General features: G+C 30.8%; 1 protein-coding gene across 1 annotated transcript; it reads right to left on the bottom strand.

Moving 5' to 3' along the window:
* Window positions 1–1,674: 1,674 nt before the first annotated feature.
* Window positions 1,675–3,023, bottom strand: NUU61_002486 (Retrotransposon polyprotein; the record flags this gene model as incomplete). Its single annotated transcript, XM_056653068.1, has 2 exons — window positions 1,675–1,681; window positions 1,744–3,023. 2 exons carry the CDS (start codon window positions 3,021–3,023, stop codon window positions 1,675–1,677), a joined length of 1,287 nt encoding a protein of 428 aa, XP_056514135.1.
* Window positions 3,024–22,147: the final 19,124 nt, after the last annotated feature.

Below are 22,147 nucleotides of genomic sequence, written 5' to 3'. Positions count from 1 at the left end.
CCGAATTTGGTCCTGAATGCTGTCTTCCATTCATGGCCTTCCTTGATCCTGAGCCGATTGTAAGCCTCAGTGATGTCGTACTTGGTGAAGTATTTGGCTCCTTGAATGCGGTCTTGGATCTCGTGAATCAGTGGTAACGGATGTCGATCTTTGATGGTAATCGAATTTAATTGTCGATAGTCCACACAAAGTCGAAGACTTCCATCTTTCTTTGGTACGAATAGGATAGGATATCCTGCTGGTGAGGTGGATTTCCGAATGTATCCTTTCCTCAGGTTCGTGTCGATGTATTCCTTCAGCGTCTCCGATTCCTTCTGTGAGAGCTGGTAAATTGGTCTGAATGTAGGCTCCTTGCCTTCTTCGAGGTTGACCTCGTGGTCGTACGGGCCATGCTCTGGTAGCGTGCCCTCCTTTGGTGGCGTAAACACATCCTGGAAGTCTTGGTATTCCTCAGGAATCTGTGTTTCTTCCCCTGTTGCACAGAGGGCTGTGGAGCCGTGTTCAACCATCACGTACTCCCTTAGCTCGTCGTCTGTCATATCCGGTCGTTGCTCGGTGTTGACGATGGTACTGGCTTCCGTTGCCTTGTACTGTGCCCCGCCTCTGGGCCGAGTGCTCCTCTTAAGTTTGCCTTCGTGAGGGCCTCGAGGGCCACCTGTCACCCCTTGACTAGGTCCCTGTGCTGGTCTGTATCTGTTCCCGGTCCATGTCTCACTGGTTTGTCGGCATTCACATCGGTTGAAGACAATGAGTCCTTTCTGCCAATCGATAGCTGGGTTATGTCTTCGTAACCACGGAACTCCTAGCACGACGTCGTACTGCCCGAGGTTGGTGATGTTGAAGTTGATTGTTTCAAAATGATTTCCCAAAACCATCGGCAGGTCCCCTGTTTCGTGCGTAATTCCCGTGCTGAGTGGTTCTCCATTGAGTCCAGTAAGAGGTAAGAGCTCCTCTTTTCGTCGCCGCTGGATTGTATATTCCTGACAGCACTGTGGGCTCATGAAGTTTCCGCTGGCTCCTGAGTCGATCATCGCTCGCATATTCTTGTATGCGACGTTGACGAAGACTTTCATATGTGCCCCCCACTGTGTTGCTGCGAGTTGTGGTGTGGGTGCAATTTTCTTGTTGCCGTGCCATGTTCCTGTGTATTCGGGCTTCCACTGGGGTCGTTTTTCCCATCGCAAAGGTCTCGGCTCAACTCCAAGGTTGAGTTTCCCTGGGTAGTGGAGCATGCAATTGTCGTCGTAGCATCCTACAACCGCCCTGATGTCATGTTTCGGGTGTCGTGCGTATCCTCGACACGCGCATCGTGGATGCTCACATGGACAGGTTGGTTGGTCCTGGGATAGCTCTTCCCGAGCCGACTCATCCTGTTGGCCTTTTGTCTCGTCACTCGAGGTTTCTCTGTTCCTGGGGTTTTCCTGAGGCGTTTCCAGGATCGTCTCTTCCGTTTCTGGGAGTGTGGGTGGAGTTTCTGGGATCTCCGGCGTTCCTGGGATTTCAATTGGTGTCCTCAGGATACCTGTGCCCCACTCCTGGGAATCGTCCGACAATTCCTGGGAGTCGATGGTGTTCCAGGGACCGTACTGGGTCCATCCTTGACTCTCAATATCTTCTGAGCCTTGCTTGAAGCGCTCAAAGTGTTCCTCCGCGCTACCAGCTTGCGCGGGCGTCCTAAGGACTAGGTCGTCCATATAGACCTCGTTGTTTTGTGTCAGTTCCGCGGCATGATCCTTCGCGTACATCTGCGGCGAGTTTTCGATGATTTCATAGTCGATCTCTGGGAATTCTTCGTCGTCTGTTTCGGAGAGCATTCGCTCATCCCGATACAGTCCTGGTGGCTTGCTCCCATCCACAATCATGGGGCCTTCCCAGTCGCGCTCCTGCGTCGCGTAGAGCCGTTGAGGCTTCCCTTGTTCTGGTTTCTCGGTGCCAGTAGTGTCGTACGCACCTCTTCGTTCTTGGGTCGCGTTCAATTGTTGGGGTTTCTCCTGCCTCTTGCTTCGGCAGTCCTTGATTCGGTGTCCTGGCTTACCACAGTTGAAGCACAGGTTGTTGTTTTTGCGTCGTTTCTGTTCTTCGGTAGGCAGCCTTGCTGCATCGAGTTCCATTGGTTTGGGTCCGTAGGGGTCGTTGTCCCTTCTCCCAAAGTTCCGTCTTTGTTGGAATCGTCCGCCGTTTCCTCGTCCTGGGTTACGGCGCCATTGTTTAAGTTCGCTTTCTTCTCGCTGTCGGTCGTAGAAGCGGTTATCGATTCGTACAACAGTGTCGACGAATTCATTCATGGTGGTAGGTCGTCCGATTCGAGCGATTTCGTCCTTGATGTGTGATTTCAGCCCCCCATAGAATGGTGGAATCAAAGCGTAGTCGTCCCATCCTAGGATTGCGGCGTGTGCCATGAACTCGGCAACGTAGGCTGTTGCGGAGGTGGTTTGTCGAGTTCGTGCAAGTTTCCGTTCAGCCGTTGCTTTCGCGTCGATATCGCCGAAGGTTCGTTCAAGCAATTGTCGGAAGCTGCTGTATCGCGAAAAGATGCCCTGGGCCATGGCAGACCAGGCGTCTGGAGTCTTTTCATAGTATTCTCGAATGTACGGTTCCAACCAATCCCATGCTTGTCCTCGTAGGTATGATGACACAAAGATGACTTTTGCGGCGTCGTTGACTAGCCTTCCTCTGTTCATGTCAAGGTGCATATCCATCTGGGTGAGGAACCCTCGAAGCTTAGATCGAGTACCGTCGAAGCTCTCTGCTTTGGGTAACTTGATTCCCACGGAAGATGCTGGTGCAGAGGCGGCGATTTGGGCTGCACTTTGCTCGACTGAGTCTCGAAGGTCTCCAATGTCGTGGTCATGCTTGCTGCTAAAGGTGTTGAGCTGGCTGATCAGGGTGTGAATCTGTTCTTCCAGTGCCCTGACTCGTTTCTCATCTTCATCGTCCGAATCCAAGTCGGTGTGTCGTGTTTGCGTTTTCGGTGGCAGAGGCTCGACCGCCTTGCCCTTGTTGTTACTGCCGTGCGACGCCATGATGCTTGGACTTCACGGTTCGATGACAGGGTGATCAATGTGTTACGAACTGCTAACTGGTCACGGTGAGTAACGTCCGCAAAGGTGATACTTCTCTAGGAGTACTGCAGGCCTCAAGCGTATCCGCAACCGTACCAATGCCTCGGGGGCCTTCTATGGGCTCGGGTCTCTAGGGTGCTTGCAAGGTGTGCCAGTTAGAGCGCCGGTCAAGTCAGTCACTTAGGGATCGAGGATCACTAAGTAAGCTCCCAAGACCGTTGGAGGGTTGTCGCTATGTTCGAACTGTGAAGTACCAAAGGGTGGTTCCAAGTAACAATGATGGGATTGATCACGAAGAACTAAATACATGTGGTAAAGACTGTCCTTATATATCCCTTGCCCAGTATTCCACGCCCTCGTTTGTGGTATACTGCATGCAGGCATGTAGTAGTCCCATTGATATACCATCCGATATACCATTCCTTGGCGATGGATCGTGGTATATTGTCACGTGACTTATACCCTTGTTGTCCTGCATCATCACCGCGGGGTTGGTTGGCTCTGGTTTCCTCTTGTACCCCTGTTGGCGCGAGTGAGGTGGCTTGGTTCGTAACATATAGTATTTCTATAAATATAGACTAATAAAATTATCCTAGTAGTATATCTATTGATTTTATAAAACTAACACAAATAGATATTTAATAAAGACCTTAATAGAGATCCTATATAATATAGATATAGTAAGGATAGATAGAATATATATTATATTCTAGTATACTATATTTTATAGAACTATGTTTTTATATTCTTAGCAGTAATCTATAAATATAGTTATAGACTAACTAATTAACGAAACTAGACTTTATAGATAAAATAATATAATTTATAATATATATAAGGCTCCTCCTCTAATTTAAAGTCTTTCTATCTATATACTAGATGTTCTATTTAAGAAACAATAATTTATAACAATAATCCTACTATTTACCCCTTAGGCTTTAAAAATATAAAGAATCCCCCCCTCTATATATATATTAACGTTACTGGTTAGTGTAGTTAGTTAAAGGTGTAGTAATCGAGAGGGATATTAAAGGATTTAACCGATCGACTTCGGTTATATAAGGATAAAAACAAAATAATAATAGAAGTATTAGGAATAACCTATTTCGAGGGATTAATATCTCCTAATATTACAATCTTACTATTTATTAGTAGTAAGATAAGTATAGATAAATAATATATAATATACTCCGGTAGCGAAGTAGATAAGGTATTAGAGATAAAGATTCGACGAAGGTAGAAGGTGCTATAAATTAGATAACTCTAAATATATCGGAAGGTAGTTAACCCGACTACCTAATTAGTTCTGCCGGTAAATCGGTATTAGGGCTGATAGATCTATATATAATAATTTGATTTAATTTAATTCAATTCTAGAATTATATCTATATTATATTATAGGGATTACTTAATATTACCTATATTATATATTTAGATAATATTTTAATATTCTTGTTAACCGCGAGTTATATATTTATTAGATCTAATAAATCCTTAAAGAAATAAAAGAAATAGGATTTTACGTAAAACCTTTAAAATATATAATTTACTAAAAAAGAGTAGAATTTCTTAGATTTATTATAGATCAAGATAATATATTAATAGACTAATAATAGATTAACGTTATTATTTTATAGCTAAAACTAGAAAGCTATAATAATATCTAAATCTTTATTGGATTTTATAACTTCTATTGATAATTTATCTATAACTTCTCTGGTATTATAATATCTTTAACTATTTATTACTCAAAGAGTAAAATAATAAAAAATCTAGGAGTTACTAATTTATAATATATAAAAAAGTAACATTTTAACGTCTAATCGTAGCCTTTCATAATATATATACCCTTACTATATTACTTTTAATCCCTAATAGTAAATATATATTAAATTAAATATATTAAATTAAATATATTAAATTAAAGAATAGCTAGTATTCTCTTTTAGCTAAATAACTAAGATTAATATTATTTAGTTGTTTTTTAGTTAAAATTATTCTCTAAAATAGAGTTAAACTATTATATACTAGATTAAAAACTTTTTATAGTTATATACTCTTTTAAATATTAGAGATAGTATTTAGAAAATAGCTAATTTATTATCGAAGTATTATTAGATTACTTAGATCTTTAATCTTTTATAAAATAAACTAAGATAAATAAAAAATAGATATATTAATATATATATATTATACTATTTAATTTTATAGTTAAATACTAGTTAAAAAAAGTAACCTTATAGATAGACTTTTAAAAAAATCAATTTATTTAGAGAGATAGTCTAGAAAAAGCATTACTTATATTATTATAAAAATAGATTATAACTAAAAAGCTATTATCTAGTTTATAGAAAACTAGTATTTAAATAATTATAACTATAGACCTTATTATTAAAAAATCCTAGTTTAAACTTAATACGATATTTTTAGAGGAAAATAATCTCTAGTTTAGTATTTATATAGTATTTATATAGTAAAAAAGTCTACTAATATAGAAGTAGTTAACTAAGCTATTTAGAAAAAACATATATTAGATAAAAGAATATCTTAATATAAGATATAGAATATTTATAAAAAAAGTATATTTTGTACAAGTTAATACTAAATTTTAGATAAGAATTAAATAGATCTAAAATAAGGACCTAAAAATATAAAGGCTAAAAGCTATTTTAAAATAGATATTTAAGAAGCTTTAAAAATTAAGATATTAACTTTAAAGATTTTATTTAATTTAAAAATTAACTTTCTATCTTAATAAAGGAGAATCTTAGAAAGAAGCGACTAAATATTTATTATAATAACTTTTTGATAGGCTATTTTAGGCGAAATAAAACCGAAATATTACTATAATAAAACCTATAAAAAGATATTATTTAAATATAGGGATTTAGTCGCTCTATTAATAAAAAAACTTAAGATTAAAGATAATTAAGAAACTAGTATCTAAATTTATTAGACCTCTCTAAATTCCTAAAAATATCGGATTATAGATATATTAACTAGTTCTATTAAACTAGTATAATTGAATTTATAACGTATTCTATATATTATTTCTTAAACTCTAGAAATAGAGGAATAAAAAATAAAATAATAATAGAAGTATACTAATACTAAAACTATAAAATAATAATAAATAGGAGATTAAAGAAATAATAGATTATTAATACTTTAATAAGAAATCCTATTTCTTAGTTAAATAGAAGGGTTAACTATTAGAGTATAATTAGTAGATCCTAAAAGAAGATATAATAAATATAAAAAGAGCTATTATAAAATATAAAAATCAAAAAAAAGAGATAAAATATTATTTAAAAAAAACTTCCTATAAATTGAATAGAAAGCTACCGAAATCCTATTAGAATAATACTACTATTATTATTATTATTAAAAAGTAATATAAATATAGAACTTTACTTAAAACTTAGGAATAGAAATAGGGAATTTTTTTAACTACTTTAGATAATACTTAGTATCAGGATTATTAAATAGATTAGGATTCGCTAGATTAGGACTATATTTATCTAAAGATATTATCTATATGGTTACTAAGAGCCTTTACTTCGCTATAACCTAGTATATAAAACTATTATCTCCTAAAACTAGATAAAAAAGCCGCTAGGACTGAAACTTTCGGAGATACTTCTTTAAGGGATTCTTAGATAGAAAGATATAAATAGTTATATTTTAACGACGAATAATAATATATTAATTTTATTATATTAAAAGTCTTTATAAACTTTATTATAGTTTTTTTTTAGCTATAGTTAGTATATTTTTTTATTTATTCTTTTTTTTCTCTCTTTTTTTAGAAGTATCTTTAATTAGAGGCTCTAAGAACTCCTTATTTAGCTAATTAAGGATTATCTATAAATTATAGTCGTTTTTAACGATACCCTCTATAATCTAAATAATATTAAGATAAGCTAAAAGAGGATATTATAGAACGTATTATAAATTGAATACTATTAATAAGTAACTAAAGCTGCTATATCTAGTTTATATTTAATAATAAAAGGCGATTAGAGTTATATTTCTTAATCTTTATCTAAAAATACTTAGTATATTTAAAAAATAGATAAAAGAATAATAGAATATATTAACTAATATCATAATTAACTAGAATAATAATAATAAGATATAATAATAGTAATAATCACGGAAAGAAGATAGAAAATAATAAAAATAGCAAAAATAAATCATAAAACACAATAAGTATTATATAAGAGAAAAAAAGAAAAAAAAGGTACTACTTAAAAATATAAATAAAGAATTAAATATATAATTTAATATATCTTTATTAATTAACTATATAATCTCTTTATTCTCTCGATAATAAAATAAATAAAAACCCTACAAAAAGCTATCGCGCTAATATATTTATATTATAGTAATAAAACAAACTCGTTTATTAGGATTACTTAATCTTAAGAAAGAGGATAATTATAAAGGGTCTATAAAAATAGTAAGGTATAATATTATTCTTAATTAATAGAAGAGATAGATTAGATAATATTACATAATACTAAAAGAAATTAGACCTTATTATTTAATCTATCTTATAGTGGAATAATTATAATATTTAATAAAGATCTAGTTGTTTATATTATCGATACTATATAGAGCTACGAAGATATAATACAATAAATTAATACTCTAGTATCTAGCTAGTAAAACAAGATTTAGTCTTAATAGTAATAAAGATATACTATTTTCACTTACTCCTTTCTTTTATTTCTTTATCTAATCGATAGGCTTTATACCCTACTAAGTATATCCTTTATAAGAATAAAATAAATTAGCAATTTATTATAAATTAAATAGAGATAATATATCTCGCGAACTAAATAGTAAAGATCTATTAAGCCACAAGAGATATTATAGTAGTAGCTAAATAAATCTAGCTAGTTACTAATAGAAATTAATATCTTAAAAAAATATTATCGCTAAATCTAGGGTTAATCTCGAAAATAGCTAATTTTACTATAAATATAGATTTAATTCCTATTATTTCTTTAAAATATATTATTTAATTCGGAGATTTGGAGGACTATAATTAAAATTATCTTTAGTATTTTTAATATAGATAATAATTCTAGGATAACGCGATTTATTAATAGTTGTTTTTATTACGAATAATAGTTTATTAATATAAGCTATTTATAACTTTTTAGCAAAAACGCGTAGAGTAAAACTAATATAATACGATCTTTAAAGTTCTTAGAAAGTTGTATTTTATCTCTTAGCGAATCGATTAATTTTACTTTTAATTTATATTTTTTATTATAGTAACCGCTATAGTACAAAAATCGAAAAAGAGTTTATTTGACGCTAAATAGCTAAAGCTATTTTAATCCAACTAAAATATTAATATTATTAACTAATTAAAAGAATTATATAAAATAACTAAATAGTAAAAGAAGGCTATAAATAAAAAATAGCCTATTATTAATATAGCGTTTTATCGACTATTTTAGAGCTATTCTCTTTTTAATAGTAAAGATAAAAAACTCCAAAATATATTACGCGCTAGAAGTCTACTAATAGTTTATAATTTCAATTTATCTAACTATATTAAAATAAATAACTCACTTAATATTAATTAATATATATTTAGTATAAATATATAAAATAAATTAATTAATATCTAATATACTAATCTTTTATTACGCGTATAGTAACTATTCTATAGGGTATAGATCGAATTAAGCTATTAATCACGTTTTAATAAATAGTTCCTATATTTTATATATAGCTTTTTTAAAAACCTCTTAATCTAATTTAGATCTTTTACTATCTAGCTAAAGATATAATTAAAGAATCTAATCTTTAGAAGTTACTTTACTAGTTTAATAAGGTAAGATTAAATAAATATAAAGACTAGTTAATTATCCAAATCCTATACATATAACTCCTTATATTATTTTATTAGAATATTAAGTGTAGTTTTTATATTAATAAAAAACCTTTAAGAATATTAAAATAGAAATTTATAATATAATCTTATTAAAGTATATTTTTATCGCGATTTATAGTTATTATTTCTATTTAGCTATTAATCTAGATTCTAACTTAAACTATGAATGAATAAAATATCTTTTCTATAATTTATAAGGTTTATAAGATTATTTTAATATAGTTCGGAGATAAATCAGAAGATAAATTAGATCTTAGAATTTAGTATTTTTTAAACTAAATATTTATTAAAAAATAATATTCTCTTAATCTAGAAATAATATTAATTTATAATAAAAAATATATCCTTTTTATATACCTAAGGTTAAAAGTAATACTTATTTTTATTTTTCTATTTTTAAAACATATATATCTTTAAATATATCAAATTATTATTTAAGAGAGTAAATAAAAGATATTTGCTCTAAGGATTCAATTTATTTAAGGGTTCTAACGAGCTATTTGATAAATATACTAAATAGTCTATTTATTTAATTTTAAGGGTTTACTATTTTAGAGATTAGATTTAAAAATATAATATTACTAAAAGTATCGCGAGTAATATAAATTATATTATATATTTATTATAGTAAAGACAATATTTTAAAAAGATATTAAAATATAGAGTTTACTTGATTAGGGTAATATTAATAGACTTTTAGTACTTATTATATTAGCGGAGTTTTAGTAAATTTGCGTTTTTCTATATAAATACAATAAAAAGTATATAAAGGCTCTAAATTAGATAAAGATAGCTATATAGTAGATCCTTTTATTCTTTACTAGTATAGCTACTAATATTATTATAGCTCTCGCCGCGTTATATCTCCAAATAAATAAAATATTATATTATATTATATTTATTATATATAGATCTATTAGCCCTAAAACTGATTTACTAGCAGAACTATATAAATAGATAGATTAATTACTTTCCGATATATCGAGAGTTAGTCTATAATATCTTTTATTTTCGCCGAATCTTTATCTCTAGTATTTTATCTTTTTTTATTATAATATTTCTTTTGCTAAATTATATATATTTACCCACGTTTGTTTTACTATTAGTAAATAGTAAGATCTATTTAGATAGAAATACTAATTCTCTTAAAATAAGTTTTCTCGCGATACTCTTATTATTATTTATATATTTATCCTTTTATAACTAAAGCTAACTAACTAAATAAAACCTTTTTGTTATTAATTTATAGCTAATATCTTTCTACTATTTAATTAACTATGCCGATTAATAATACTAGTATTTATATATAAAAAAGGGATTTTTTATATTTTATAGTTTAGAGATAAATAGAGAGTGGTTTACGGGTCTTTATCTCCTAATCAAAACACCTAATATATAATAATAAGACTCTAAATTAACTAAAAAACCTAGTTAATATTATAAATTAGGCTATTTTATCTACATAGTCTAGTTTTATTAATTAGTTAGTCTATAGTATACTCTATTAGTTATTATTAATGATATAAAACTAAAGCTCTATAAAATAAAAATAATAGATTAAGATATAATATATATTCTATATATCTCTATTATATTTATATTATAAAAAGTTAGTATTAGGGTTCTCGTTAAGTATTTACTCGTGTTGGTTTTATAGAGTTAATAACTATATTATAAAAGTAGTCTATAAGGACCCTAAGGGCTTCTTAATATAATCAAAGTAATAGCTACTATACTAATATTTATTTTAAATCTATTATTATTAGTATAGATAATAATAGTATTTAGGCTTTATCGAAGGATAGTATTATACTTTTTAATTACTATAGCTTTAATAAATATAATATAAATTATTACTAGTTATTACTATAGTAATACTATAAAAAAAAAGAACTCATTCATTTTTTCTAGTATATTTTTATTATAGAGACTATTCCAAAATATTAAAATAATAAGATAATTATAGCTATAAAACTTTAATATTTACTAGATATTTTTTTTAATTACGTAAAAGAGAGAGTAATAAAGAATATAATATATACTTCTTCTACTAGCTTCTAGAATATAATCTGTATTAATAATATATAAAATAAAACCTTTGGACGCCGCCCGCGATTTAGTGTAGGACCTAATAATTATTAACTCGATTGTCTAGTTAATTCTTTGTTTAATAATAAGCCTTTTCATTATATCTTTTATATACTATATAAAGTACTAAAAAAATATTTATAAGAGTATAATGATAGTTTGTCTTTACTAAAAATAAAATATAGTAATCTTTTATATCATCTTTATAATTAATTATATTATAGCGATTAATTAGATTATCTTTTTTTATGCTAATAATATAGGCTTTATCTATAAAATAATTATTAAAATTTACGCTAAGATACTTAACTACAAATAATAGCTTAATTTGAATATAATAATATTTAAAGATAACTAGGTACTTTAAAAGATTTATACTAATTAATTTTATTTTTAAAAGTAGATAGATTTATATTTTAATAATAAGAAATCGACTATATAGCGTTTCGCCTAGTTGTTACCAAAATAGTACAAGTAATCTAAAGATATACTAGAATATAAATATTAGTAATATAATTATATATTATAGTCTTTCGGCTTCGTAGTCTAATTTAGTCTAATACTAGATATATTAGTATTCGCTATATAAAGCTTATTAATTAAATTAGTATTGTAGAATAAAAAGAGTATCAGTAAAAGAGATAAATCTTATAAATAATCTATTATTACTAATTTTCTTTTTATTAGTTTTTTTAATATAAATATGGTAAATAAATCGTATAGGAAACTAGCGATCTACTATATAACTATTTTAAATATCTATTATCTTTAAGGATAGTATAATAGTCTCTAGTATATAATATTATTAAATATATTACTAAAAATTAGCTATATATTTATAGCTTTTGTATTATATTTTATAGATATATCTATAGATAAAATATAGTATATAAATATAGAAGCGATTTATAGAGCTATTAATATAGGGTTTTAGTAGAAAAGAGTATATTTTAATAAAATAGCTAAAATAGATAATAATTATTAACACTAGTATTTTAGTTAGTATTTTAAATAATAAATTAGTCTATAGATCTTTAATATAGTATAATTAGCTTTATCTAGCTTATAAATAATAATATAAAGCAATTCGTAGAGCTATCATAGCGAATAGCCTCGCTATAAATAGGCGTTAAGTAGTTATATAATAAATTAAAGGAGTATCAATAGCTAAATTATTTATTTAAATACAATATTTAGTATATTAGTAGGTTTATAGATAAAGAAAAAGACTATTTTTTATAGCTATTATAATCTTTTATAATAAGATTAATTTTAATATATCGATTATTTATAAATATATATATATTACTATTTATACAGTAGATATTAGTATATATATTAGTCTTAGTTTCTATTTATAGGTAATTTTCGCGAGGCGTTAAAATTATTAATATTATTAGTTACTATTTTTACTCTTTTGTATTAAGATTATTTTATTACTACTATCCTATTATTATAAATTATAAAGGGTCTACCAAGATAGTGAGGCATGAGGTTATTCCCAACTAATAGAAGGGGTGAATCAGGTAATATCATATGATCCTAAAAGAAGTCGAAACTCGTTATTTGATCTACTCTATAGTAGAATAATCACGATATACAATAGAGACCTAGTCGTTTATATTATCGATAATATATAGAGTTACAAAGATATTATATAATAAATTAATACTCTCGTATTAAGCTAGCAAGATAAGATTTAGTCTTAATAGTAATAAAGATATCCTATTTCTCCCATTTCTTCCCTTTATTTCTTTACCTAATCGATAGGTCTTATACCTTACTAAGTATATTCTTTATAATTCTAAATCTTCTTCTTCGATCATCTAAAGAAATAGGATAACCCTATAGACCTAATCTATTATAATATATTAAAGTAATACTCCTAAAGAGATATTGTAAACCCCTCTATCTAAAACTAACTAGGCCTAACTAAATAAAGATCTATAGACTATCTAAGAAACGATCGAAAAACTTTAATATCTATAAGAATTACAATAAATAGCTTAATAAATAAGAAGTTAGATTAAATAAAGTAATATTATTAAACCTTTAATAAACTAATAATAAAACTAGGATTTACCTTCTATAGAAGATAAAAATGAGATTAGGATTTAAAATATTCTAATATTCTCGATTTATTTCTTTTTTTAGTAGAGAGAAAAGTAGCTCTTAGACCTCTCTCTTACTTTTAAAGGAATACTATTAAAATATTATAACGAGGAATAATAAATTATCGTAGCTCTATTGTATATAAAATCTATTTACTAGTAGAGATAATATTAATATATTATTAAGAAACTTAAGGAAGAATAGCGAAACGTTAATATTTTATAGGCTTGTTTTAAGAATTAGACTCTCTCTTATTAAAGATATTATAACTCTTAAAATTAATATTATAGGATAACTATAAAGAGCTTATTAGTATCTAGAGTAAGATCCGCGAGAGTTTTATATCTTTTTAGATTAATTAGAGCGATATTTCCTTTACTAAAATAAGAAAGAGAGAGCTTTTACTATACTCTTAAAATTTATTTATAACCTTAGGCGATATATATAAAAATATATATATAAGCTATCTAAAAACTAAGATAGAATAATATCTCTAGCTATTTATTACTAGGGATTACTATAATCGATATAAAAATAAAAAAGCCCTAAAACCCTTAAAAAACCTATAAATAAGCAATTTCAGATAAATCAGTATCAACTAAACTATAAACCTTAGGGACCTAAGGGAAAGACCTAGGAAAATAAAAGGAACTTAATTAGAAGAGACAAAAAAACCTTTCGGTATTGTATTAAAACGAAACCTATCTTACTAATTATTACTCTAATAAATTAAATAAAAAACTAGTATATAAATAGCTACTCGGATTAAGTCGGAAAATAATAGTAAGTTAGTCTAAGTCATACGCGGCTAATTTTATTACCCTAAATAGGAACTACGACTTATTTTTATATTCTAGTATTACTATAAAATAAAATCGAAATATATATAGATATAGATATCTATATTAAGTTTAATATTATTAATATTAAATTCGCGGAAAAGTATAAATTATAGAGAGCGAAGCTATTATTAATATTATTTAGAATAGTAGATAATTAAAGAACTCTTTTATATAGTATATAAAAGATATCTATTATATCTACCGATTCTCGAGAAACTACTAAATTAATAGTTTATCTTTATCTCGCGATTAATAGGGGTTTTTATAAATAAAAAAGTTTAATCTTACTCTTAATAATAATATTTATAGAGTATTATATCTATATTTTACTATAGAACTAAAATTAGTAATTTAAAGCTACTAAAATTAAATTAATACTAATTTAGGAACTCGCGAAAAAATATCGAAAACGTGTTATTATCTATATTATTATAAAACTCCTAAGAAAATCTAGCTATTTTATAAAAAAGACAAAGAATTAACTATCTATCTTTTAGAAATACTACCGGAACTATATCGATTTATCGATATCTTTTTAGTAGAGCGATCGCGAATCTTTTTATCTAATAACTTATAGGATTATACTATTAAGCTAAAGAATGATTATTCCCTATCTTATAGACTAATATATTCTTTATTATAGAATAAATTATAGATATTACGAACCTATATTAACGAAAATCATATAAATAGAAGGATTAAACCCTTAAAAAATCCTATTAAAGTATTAATCTTTTTTATTCTAAAAAAAGATAAAAGATTATATCTCTATATATAGACTATTAAGGACTTAATAAGGTTATAGTAAAGAATTAATATTCTTTATCTCTTATTTCAGAGATTTTAGATCGATTTTTAAGAGCAAAATACTTTAATAAGATTAATATCTAAGACGTCTATTACTATATTTATATTTAAAAAAATAAAGAATAAAAGACTATATTTTATATATATTATAGTTATTTTAAATATATAGTGATACTATTTAGCTTAATTAATATTTCTATTATCTTCTAGAATTATATTTATACTATTTTATAAAGATTACTTAATATATCCTATATTATATATTTAGATAATATTCTAATATTCTCTTTAGACTATAAATTATATATTTACTATATCTACTAAATCTTTAAGAGAATAAAAGAAATAGGACTTTACATAAAACCTTTAAAATACGTATTTTACTAAGAAAAAGTAGAATTCCTTAGATTTATTATAGACTAAGATAATATATTAATAGACTAATAATAGATTAACGCTATTATTTTATAGCTAAAACCTAAAAGCTATTATAATATCTAAGTTTTTATTAGGTTCTATAACTTCTATTAATAATTTACTTATAATTTCTCTTATATTATAGTATCTTTAACTATATTACTTAAAAAAAGTTAAAATAGCAAAAAACCTAGAAATTACTAATTTATACTTTATAAAAAGATAACGTTTTAATACTTAATCGTAGTCTTTTATAATATACCCTTATTATAATATTTTAATCCTTAATATTAAATATATATTAAAATAGATATATTAAATTAAAGAATAACTAATATCCTCTTTTAGCTAGATAACTAAAATTAGTATTATCTAGTCGCTTTTTAGTTAAAATTATTTTTTAGAGCAGAATTAAACTATAATATATTAGACTAAGAACTTTTTATAATTATATACTCCTTTAAATATTAGAGATAGTACTTAGAAAATAGCTAATTTACTATTAAAGTATTATTAGATTATTTAAACCTTTAATCTTTTATAAAATAAACTAAGCTAAATAAAAGATAAATATATTAATATATATATCTTATATTATTTAACTTTATAGTTAGATACTAATTAGGAAAAATTAATCCTATAAATAGACTCTCGAGAAAACCTAATTCTATTTAGAGGGACGCTCCGGGAAAAGAATTATTTATATTATTATAAGAATAGATTATAACTAAAGAGCTATTATCTAGCCTATAGAAAGCTATTATTTAAATAATTATAATTATAGACTTTATCGCTAAGAAATCCTAGTTTAAATCTAATAAGATATCTTTAGGGGAAAATAATCCTTAGTTTAGTATTTATATAGTAAAGAGTAGAAAAGAGTCTACTAATATAGTAATAGCTAACTAGGCTATCTAGAAAAAACTTATAAAAAAAAAAAGAATATCCTAATATAAGATATAAGGTATTTATAAAAAAGAATATACCTATTTAATAGAAGCTAGTACTAAATTATAGATAATAATTAAATAGATCTAAGATAAAGACCTAGAGATATAAAGGCTAAAAATCGCGTTAAATTAAATATCTAGAAACTTTAAGAATTATCTTTTTATCCTAATAAAGGAGAATCTTAGAAAGAAGTTACTAAGTATTTATTATAATAACTCTTTAATAAGCTATTTTAGGCGAAATAAGACTAAAACACTACTAAAAAGAAAGTTCTACTAGATTAGACTTTAGAATGATATAAAAGAATATATCTAGATATATATAATATATTAAGGAATAATAATACTAAGATATTACCTATATAATAAACTAGAATCGCTACTAATACTATTATAGCCCTTTAGCGAACTATTAATAGACTTTATTACGGGATTACTACTAAATAAAAATAGAACCTAAGAAATTAACGCGATACTAATTATTATTAATAGATTAATAAAATAGTCCTTATTCTTTATTATATTAATAATAATTAATATTATAGAACTTATAGAATTATTCTATAATAAAATAGAACTATAATATAGGCTATTAAATAGAATTATCTTAGATTAAGGACTACTCTTTACTAGTAAATTTTAGTTAAAATTATACTATATTAGTTATATTAAACTCCGTCTTTCGATAGTATTTTATCTATAAACTAATAGCTAAATAAGAAGGATAAACTAGACGCTAGAACGCTATCTTCGCTACTTTATTAATAGAGAATAGATTATATAGCTAAAATTACTAAGAAATATATAATTTATATATAATAATACCCTTAATATAATAATAAAGAAATTAGTATCTAAGTTTATTAGACCTCTCTAAATTCTTAAAAAGATTAGATTATAGATATATTAACTAATTCTACTAAACTAGTACGATCGAATTTATAATATATTCTATATATTATTTCTTAAACCCTAGAAATAAAGGGATAAAGAGTAAAATAATAATAGGAATATACTAATACTAAAATTATAAGATAATAATAAATAAGAAATTAAAGAAATAAAGGACTATTAATATTTTAATAGGAGATCCTATTTCTTAGTTAAATAAAAGGGCTAGCTATTAGAATATAATTAGTAGGTCTTAGAAAAAGATATAGTAAATATAAAAGGAGCTATTATAAAATATAAGAAATAAAAATAAAAAGAGATAAGATATTACTTAAAAAGAAATCCTATAAACTAAATAGAAAGCTACCGAAACTCTACTAGAATAATACTATTATTATTACTATAAAATAATAGTATAAATATAGAACTCTATTTAAAACTTAGGAATAAAAATAAGGAAGTTCTTCTTTAACTATTTTAGATAACGTTTAATATCGGGATTATTAGTTAGATTAGAGACCGCTAGATTAAGACTATATTTATCTTAGGATACTATCTATAGGGCTATTAGAAGCCCTTATTTTACCGCTATCTAGTATATAAAACTATTATCTTCTAGAACTAAATAGAGAAGATACTAAGACTAGAATTTTTAGAGATATTTCTCTAAGAGATCCTTAAATAAAAGAATATAAATAGCTATATCCTAGTAATAAATAGCGATATATATTATATAAACCTTATATTAGGTCTACTAAAATATTAGCGAAATTATATTAGTACTAATAATCTTATTTACTATAGTCGATTTATAGATAGTAATAAAAAAAAAACTAATAACAATATACTAACTCTATTATATTAAAGGCCTTCACGAGTTCTATTATAATCTTTCCGGTGTTACGAACTGCTAACTGGTCACGGTGAGTAACGTCCGCAAAGGTGATACTTCTCTAGGAGTACTGCAGGCCTCAAGCGTATCCGCAACCGTACCAATGCCTCGGGGGCCTTCTATGGGCTCGGGTCTCTAGGGTGCTTGCAAGGTGTGCCAGTTAGAGCGCCGGTCAAGTCAGTCACTTAGGGATCGAGGATCACTAAGTAAGCTCCCAAGACCGTTGGAGGGTTGTCGCTATGTTCGAACTGTGAAGTACCAAAGGGTGGTTCCAAGTAACAATGATGGGATTGATCACGAAGAACTAAATACATGTGGTAAAGACTGTCCTTATATATCCCTTGCCCAGTATTCCACGCCCTCGTTTGTGGTATACTGCATGCAGGCATGTAGTAGTCCCATTGATATACCATCCGATATACCATTCCTTGGCGATGGATCGTGGTATATTGTCACGTGACTTATACCCTTGTTGTCCTGCATCATCACCGCGGGGTTGGTTGGCTCTGGTTTCCTCTTGTACCCCTGTTGGCGCGAGTGAGGTGGCTTGGTTCGTAACATCATCTCCCCCTCTTCCAGATTTTCGTCCTCGAAAAGTCCTTAAATTCTCGGTGTCCCCTCTAGGTGAGTTCCCACAATGTTGTCCCGTCATGTCCCCCCGCACTGCCGTTAAACCGAAGCGTAACAAGTACGCTGATAACGCTCGTTTGGGTGATAGGATTGAACGAACTGGTCGCCCCGTGGATTTCCCGTGCGATTATTGTCTTATTCGTGGAAAGTGTTGCATCATGAGTCCTTTCGTGAAGAGTAAGAAGTGTTCGACTTGTGCTCGTCGTGGACACACTTGTGAGAGGAGTTTCCACACAGATAAGGAGTGGGATGACCTGCAACAAAATGAACGAAAGTTGGCGTCCGATCTCGAGGAGGCCCAAAAGCAATTTCTTCAGCATTCGCAAAAGATGAATGAGGCGATGGCAAAGGTCCTTCGCCTCCAAAAACATCAACAATTTCTCAAAGAACGTGGTGGTCGGATGTTGGATTACGATCAGACGACGTTGGATCGGTTAAACGAAGAGGATCCCCCTACCGCCGAGGAATTTCGTGATTTTGATCGGTTGGCGGAGCAGCAGGAGATTCGTCAATTGGCTGCTACGTCGGGAGACGCTAGTCTGATGAGGATGACTCAGTCTCTGGATCAGATGCCTCCTGGCTTCTGGAGTGTCGAGGCTGCGATTGCCGAAGGGAATTTCGATCTATCCGCTGGTGGAACTGTTGAACCAGCTGAGAGCAACCCGTCAGGTGCTCAATAGGTTCCCAAGTGTTTTCAGAGGTATCGTACCCCTTCCATTTGACAAGGTAGTGAGGCTTGCCACTGATGCGTTTGTTGTCCAGAACTTTTTCGACTTCATATTCGTTTTCGGTTTCTTCTTCGATTTCCACGTTGGTAGCGAGTTCGGCGTTTTCTGGTGCGGGTTCGAGTAACGAGATATGAAACGTTGGGTGAATGCGTCGCATGCTTTCTGGTAGTTTCAAGCGAAAATTGACTGGTCCTGTTTGTTCTTCAATTTCGAATGGTCCCAACTTCAGGTGGTCGAGTTTCGCGCTCGGTCGCTTGGTTTTGATGTTTCGTCGTAGGAGGTAGACCTTCTCCCCCTTTTTCAGATCAGGGCCGGCTCGGTGGCGCTGGTCGTAGTGCGTTTTCATGCGTAGGTTCAGAAATTCGATGTCTCGAGCCATTTGCATGTGGAGTTGCTTGATCCCGGTGGTCAGTAGTCTTGCGGATTCTGCCACAGTTCTCTCGTTTCGGGGTTCTCCGATTAACTTGGGATTATACCCATAGTTCGCGAAGAACGGCGATTCCTTCGTCGTTGCATGCATCGCGTTGTTGTAAGCGAATTGTGCAATTGGTAACAATCCTGCCCAATCGTCTTGCTGGTGGTTCACATGGTGTCTCAGGTATTGTTCCAGAGTCTGGTTGACTCGTTCTGTCTGTCCGTTGGTTTGCGGGTGATATGCAGTAGAGAGTCTGTGCTCAATACCCATTTGGTCCGCAAATGATTGCCACATATTGGATGTGAACAGTTTGTCTCGGTCCGATGTGATCTTGTCGGGTACTCCATGGTTTCCGAAAACGTAGCGAAGTAGTATATTCGCCATTCGGTTTGCGTCGATGCTTTCTTTTGTCGCAACCATATATGCGTACTTTGTGAGTCGGTCGACAATGACCATGATCATATCGCAACCTTCTGATTCTGGTAGTTTCGTGATAAAGTCCATGGTAATCCATTCCCATGGCCGCGTTGGCGTGTCTGCTGTCTGCATTTCCCCGTAAGGAAGGTGTCGTGATGGCTTGTTCCGTTGACATGTGTCGCAACTTTTGATGTACCCCCTTACTTTTCGGTGCATGTTCGGGATGTAGTAGTTGCGTGAGATATGTTCCATTGTTTTTTCAACTCCCATATGTCCGTGCGTCGGGAAGTCGTGGTGTTTTTTGATGACTTCGTTCTGCAGCGATCGTGGAACATAGATCAAGCCATGGATGATGACGAATCCGTCGTCGCTTGTAGTGCCGTTGTGACGTTCGTTCCCGAGGACTGCTTGCATTGATTCGTCCTCGGCGGTGGCTCTTCGGACCTTGTCTAGCCATCCGTCGTCTTCGATTTCGCTGGTTGCTGCGAGTATTTGTCGGTTGTAGACGATGTCTCCTTGGTCGTTTGTAGTGAGGATAGCGGGCTCCGCTTCCTTTGTGCCGATCTGATAGTCAGGTCGTCTGCTGAGTGCGTCTGCGACAGCGTTTTCAGTCCCTTTGCAGTGAACAATCTTAAAATCGTATTGTGCAAGGGTTTCAGCCCATCTAGCTTGCCGTCGAGTGAGTTTCTTCGTGGTGGTGAAGAATGTCAGGTTGTGGTGGTCCGTCTTGACCGTCACAGTATGCTTTGCTCCTTCGAGGTACGCTCTCCAGACTTGAAATGCTGACACTATAGCAAGCAGTTCTTTGTCGTGGATGTCGTAATTGAGTTCTGCGGGGATCATCTTCCTAGACCAAAATGCGATTGGTCTGGGCTTTCCGTTTTCGTCCGGCTGGGTCAGTTGTGCTCCCAGGGCGTAGTCTGACGCGTCGGTTTCCATCGTGGTTGGCTTTTCGTAGTCGAAGATTCCAACGACTGTTCGTTTCTCGAACAAGCTCTTGAGTTTTTGGAATGATTCTTCTGCTTTGTCGTCCCAGTTGAACGTTTCTCCCTTCTTGGTGAATCGGTATAGTCCGGCGGCGTATTTCGAGTAACCCGGGACTAGTTTCCGATAGTAATTTGCCAATCCAAGAAAGCTTTGTACGTCCTTGACGTTTCTGGGTGTGGGCCATTCCACAATGCTTTTGACCTTTTCTTCTTCCATTCCTAGACCGTCGAGGCTGATGGTGTATCCAAGGAAGCTGGTTTCCTGGACGTGGAATTCGCATTTCTTGAGCTTCAGAGTGACTTTGGCTTCTCTGAGCTTCTGCAGCACCTTTTTGTTGTGTTCAATATGTTCTGCTTCGGTCTTGGAGAATACTAAGATATCATCCAAGTAAGCGATAACAAAAACATCGAGGTATTCTTCCAGAACGGTGAAGATGAACCTCTGGAACGATGCTGGTGCGTTGGTAAGACCAAAAGGCATAACCACATATTCGAAGTGTCCGAATTTGGTCCTGAATGCTGTCTTCCATTCATGGCCTTCCTTGATCCTGAGCCGATTGTAAGCCTCAGTGATGTCGTACTTGGTGAAGTATTTGGCTCCTTGAATGCGGTCTTGGATCTCGTGAATCAGTGGTAACGGATGTCGATCTTTGATGGTAATCGAATTTAATTGTCGATAGTCCACACAAAGTCGAAGACTTCCATCTTTCTTTGGTACGAATAGGATAGGATATCCTGCTGGTGAGGTGGATTTCCGAATGTATCCTTTCCTCAGGTTCGTGTCGATGTATTCCTTCAGCGTCTCCGATTCCTTCTGTGAGAGCTGGTAAATTGGTCTGAATGTAGGCTCCTTGCCTTCTTCGAGGTTGACCTCGTGGTCGTACGGGCCATGCTCTGGTAGCGTGCCCTCCTTTGGTGGCGTAAACACATCCTGGAAGTCTTGGTATTCCTCAGGAATCTGTGTTTCTTCCCCTGTTGCACAGAGGGCTGTGGAGC

This window comes from Penicillium alfredii, assembly GCF_028826965.1.
Source record: "Penicillium alfredii strain IBT 34128 chromosome Unknown utg000004l_segment0_segment0, whole genome shotgun sequence".
NCBI lineage: Eukaryota > Fungi > Ascomycota > Eurotiomycetes > Eurotiales > Aspergillaceae > Penicillium > Penicillium alfredii.
The sequence above is the reverse complement of the archived record's forward strand: the minus strand, read 5'-3'. Positions and strand labels throughout refer to the sequence as shown.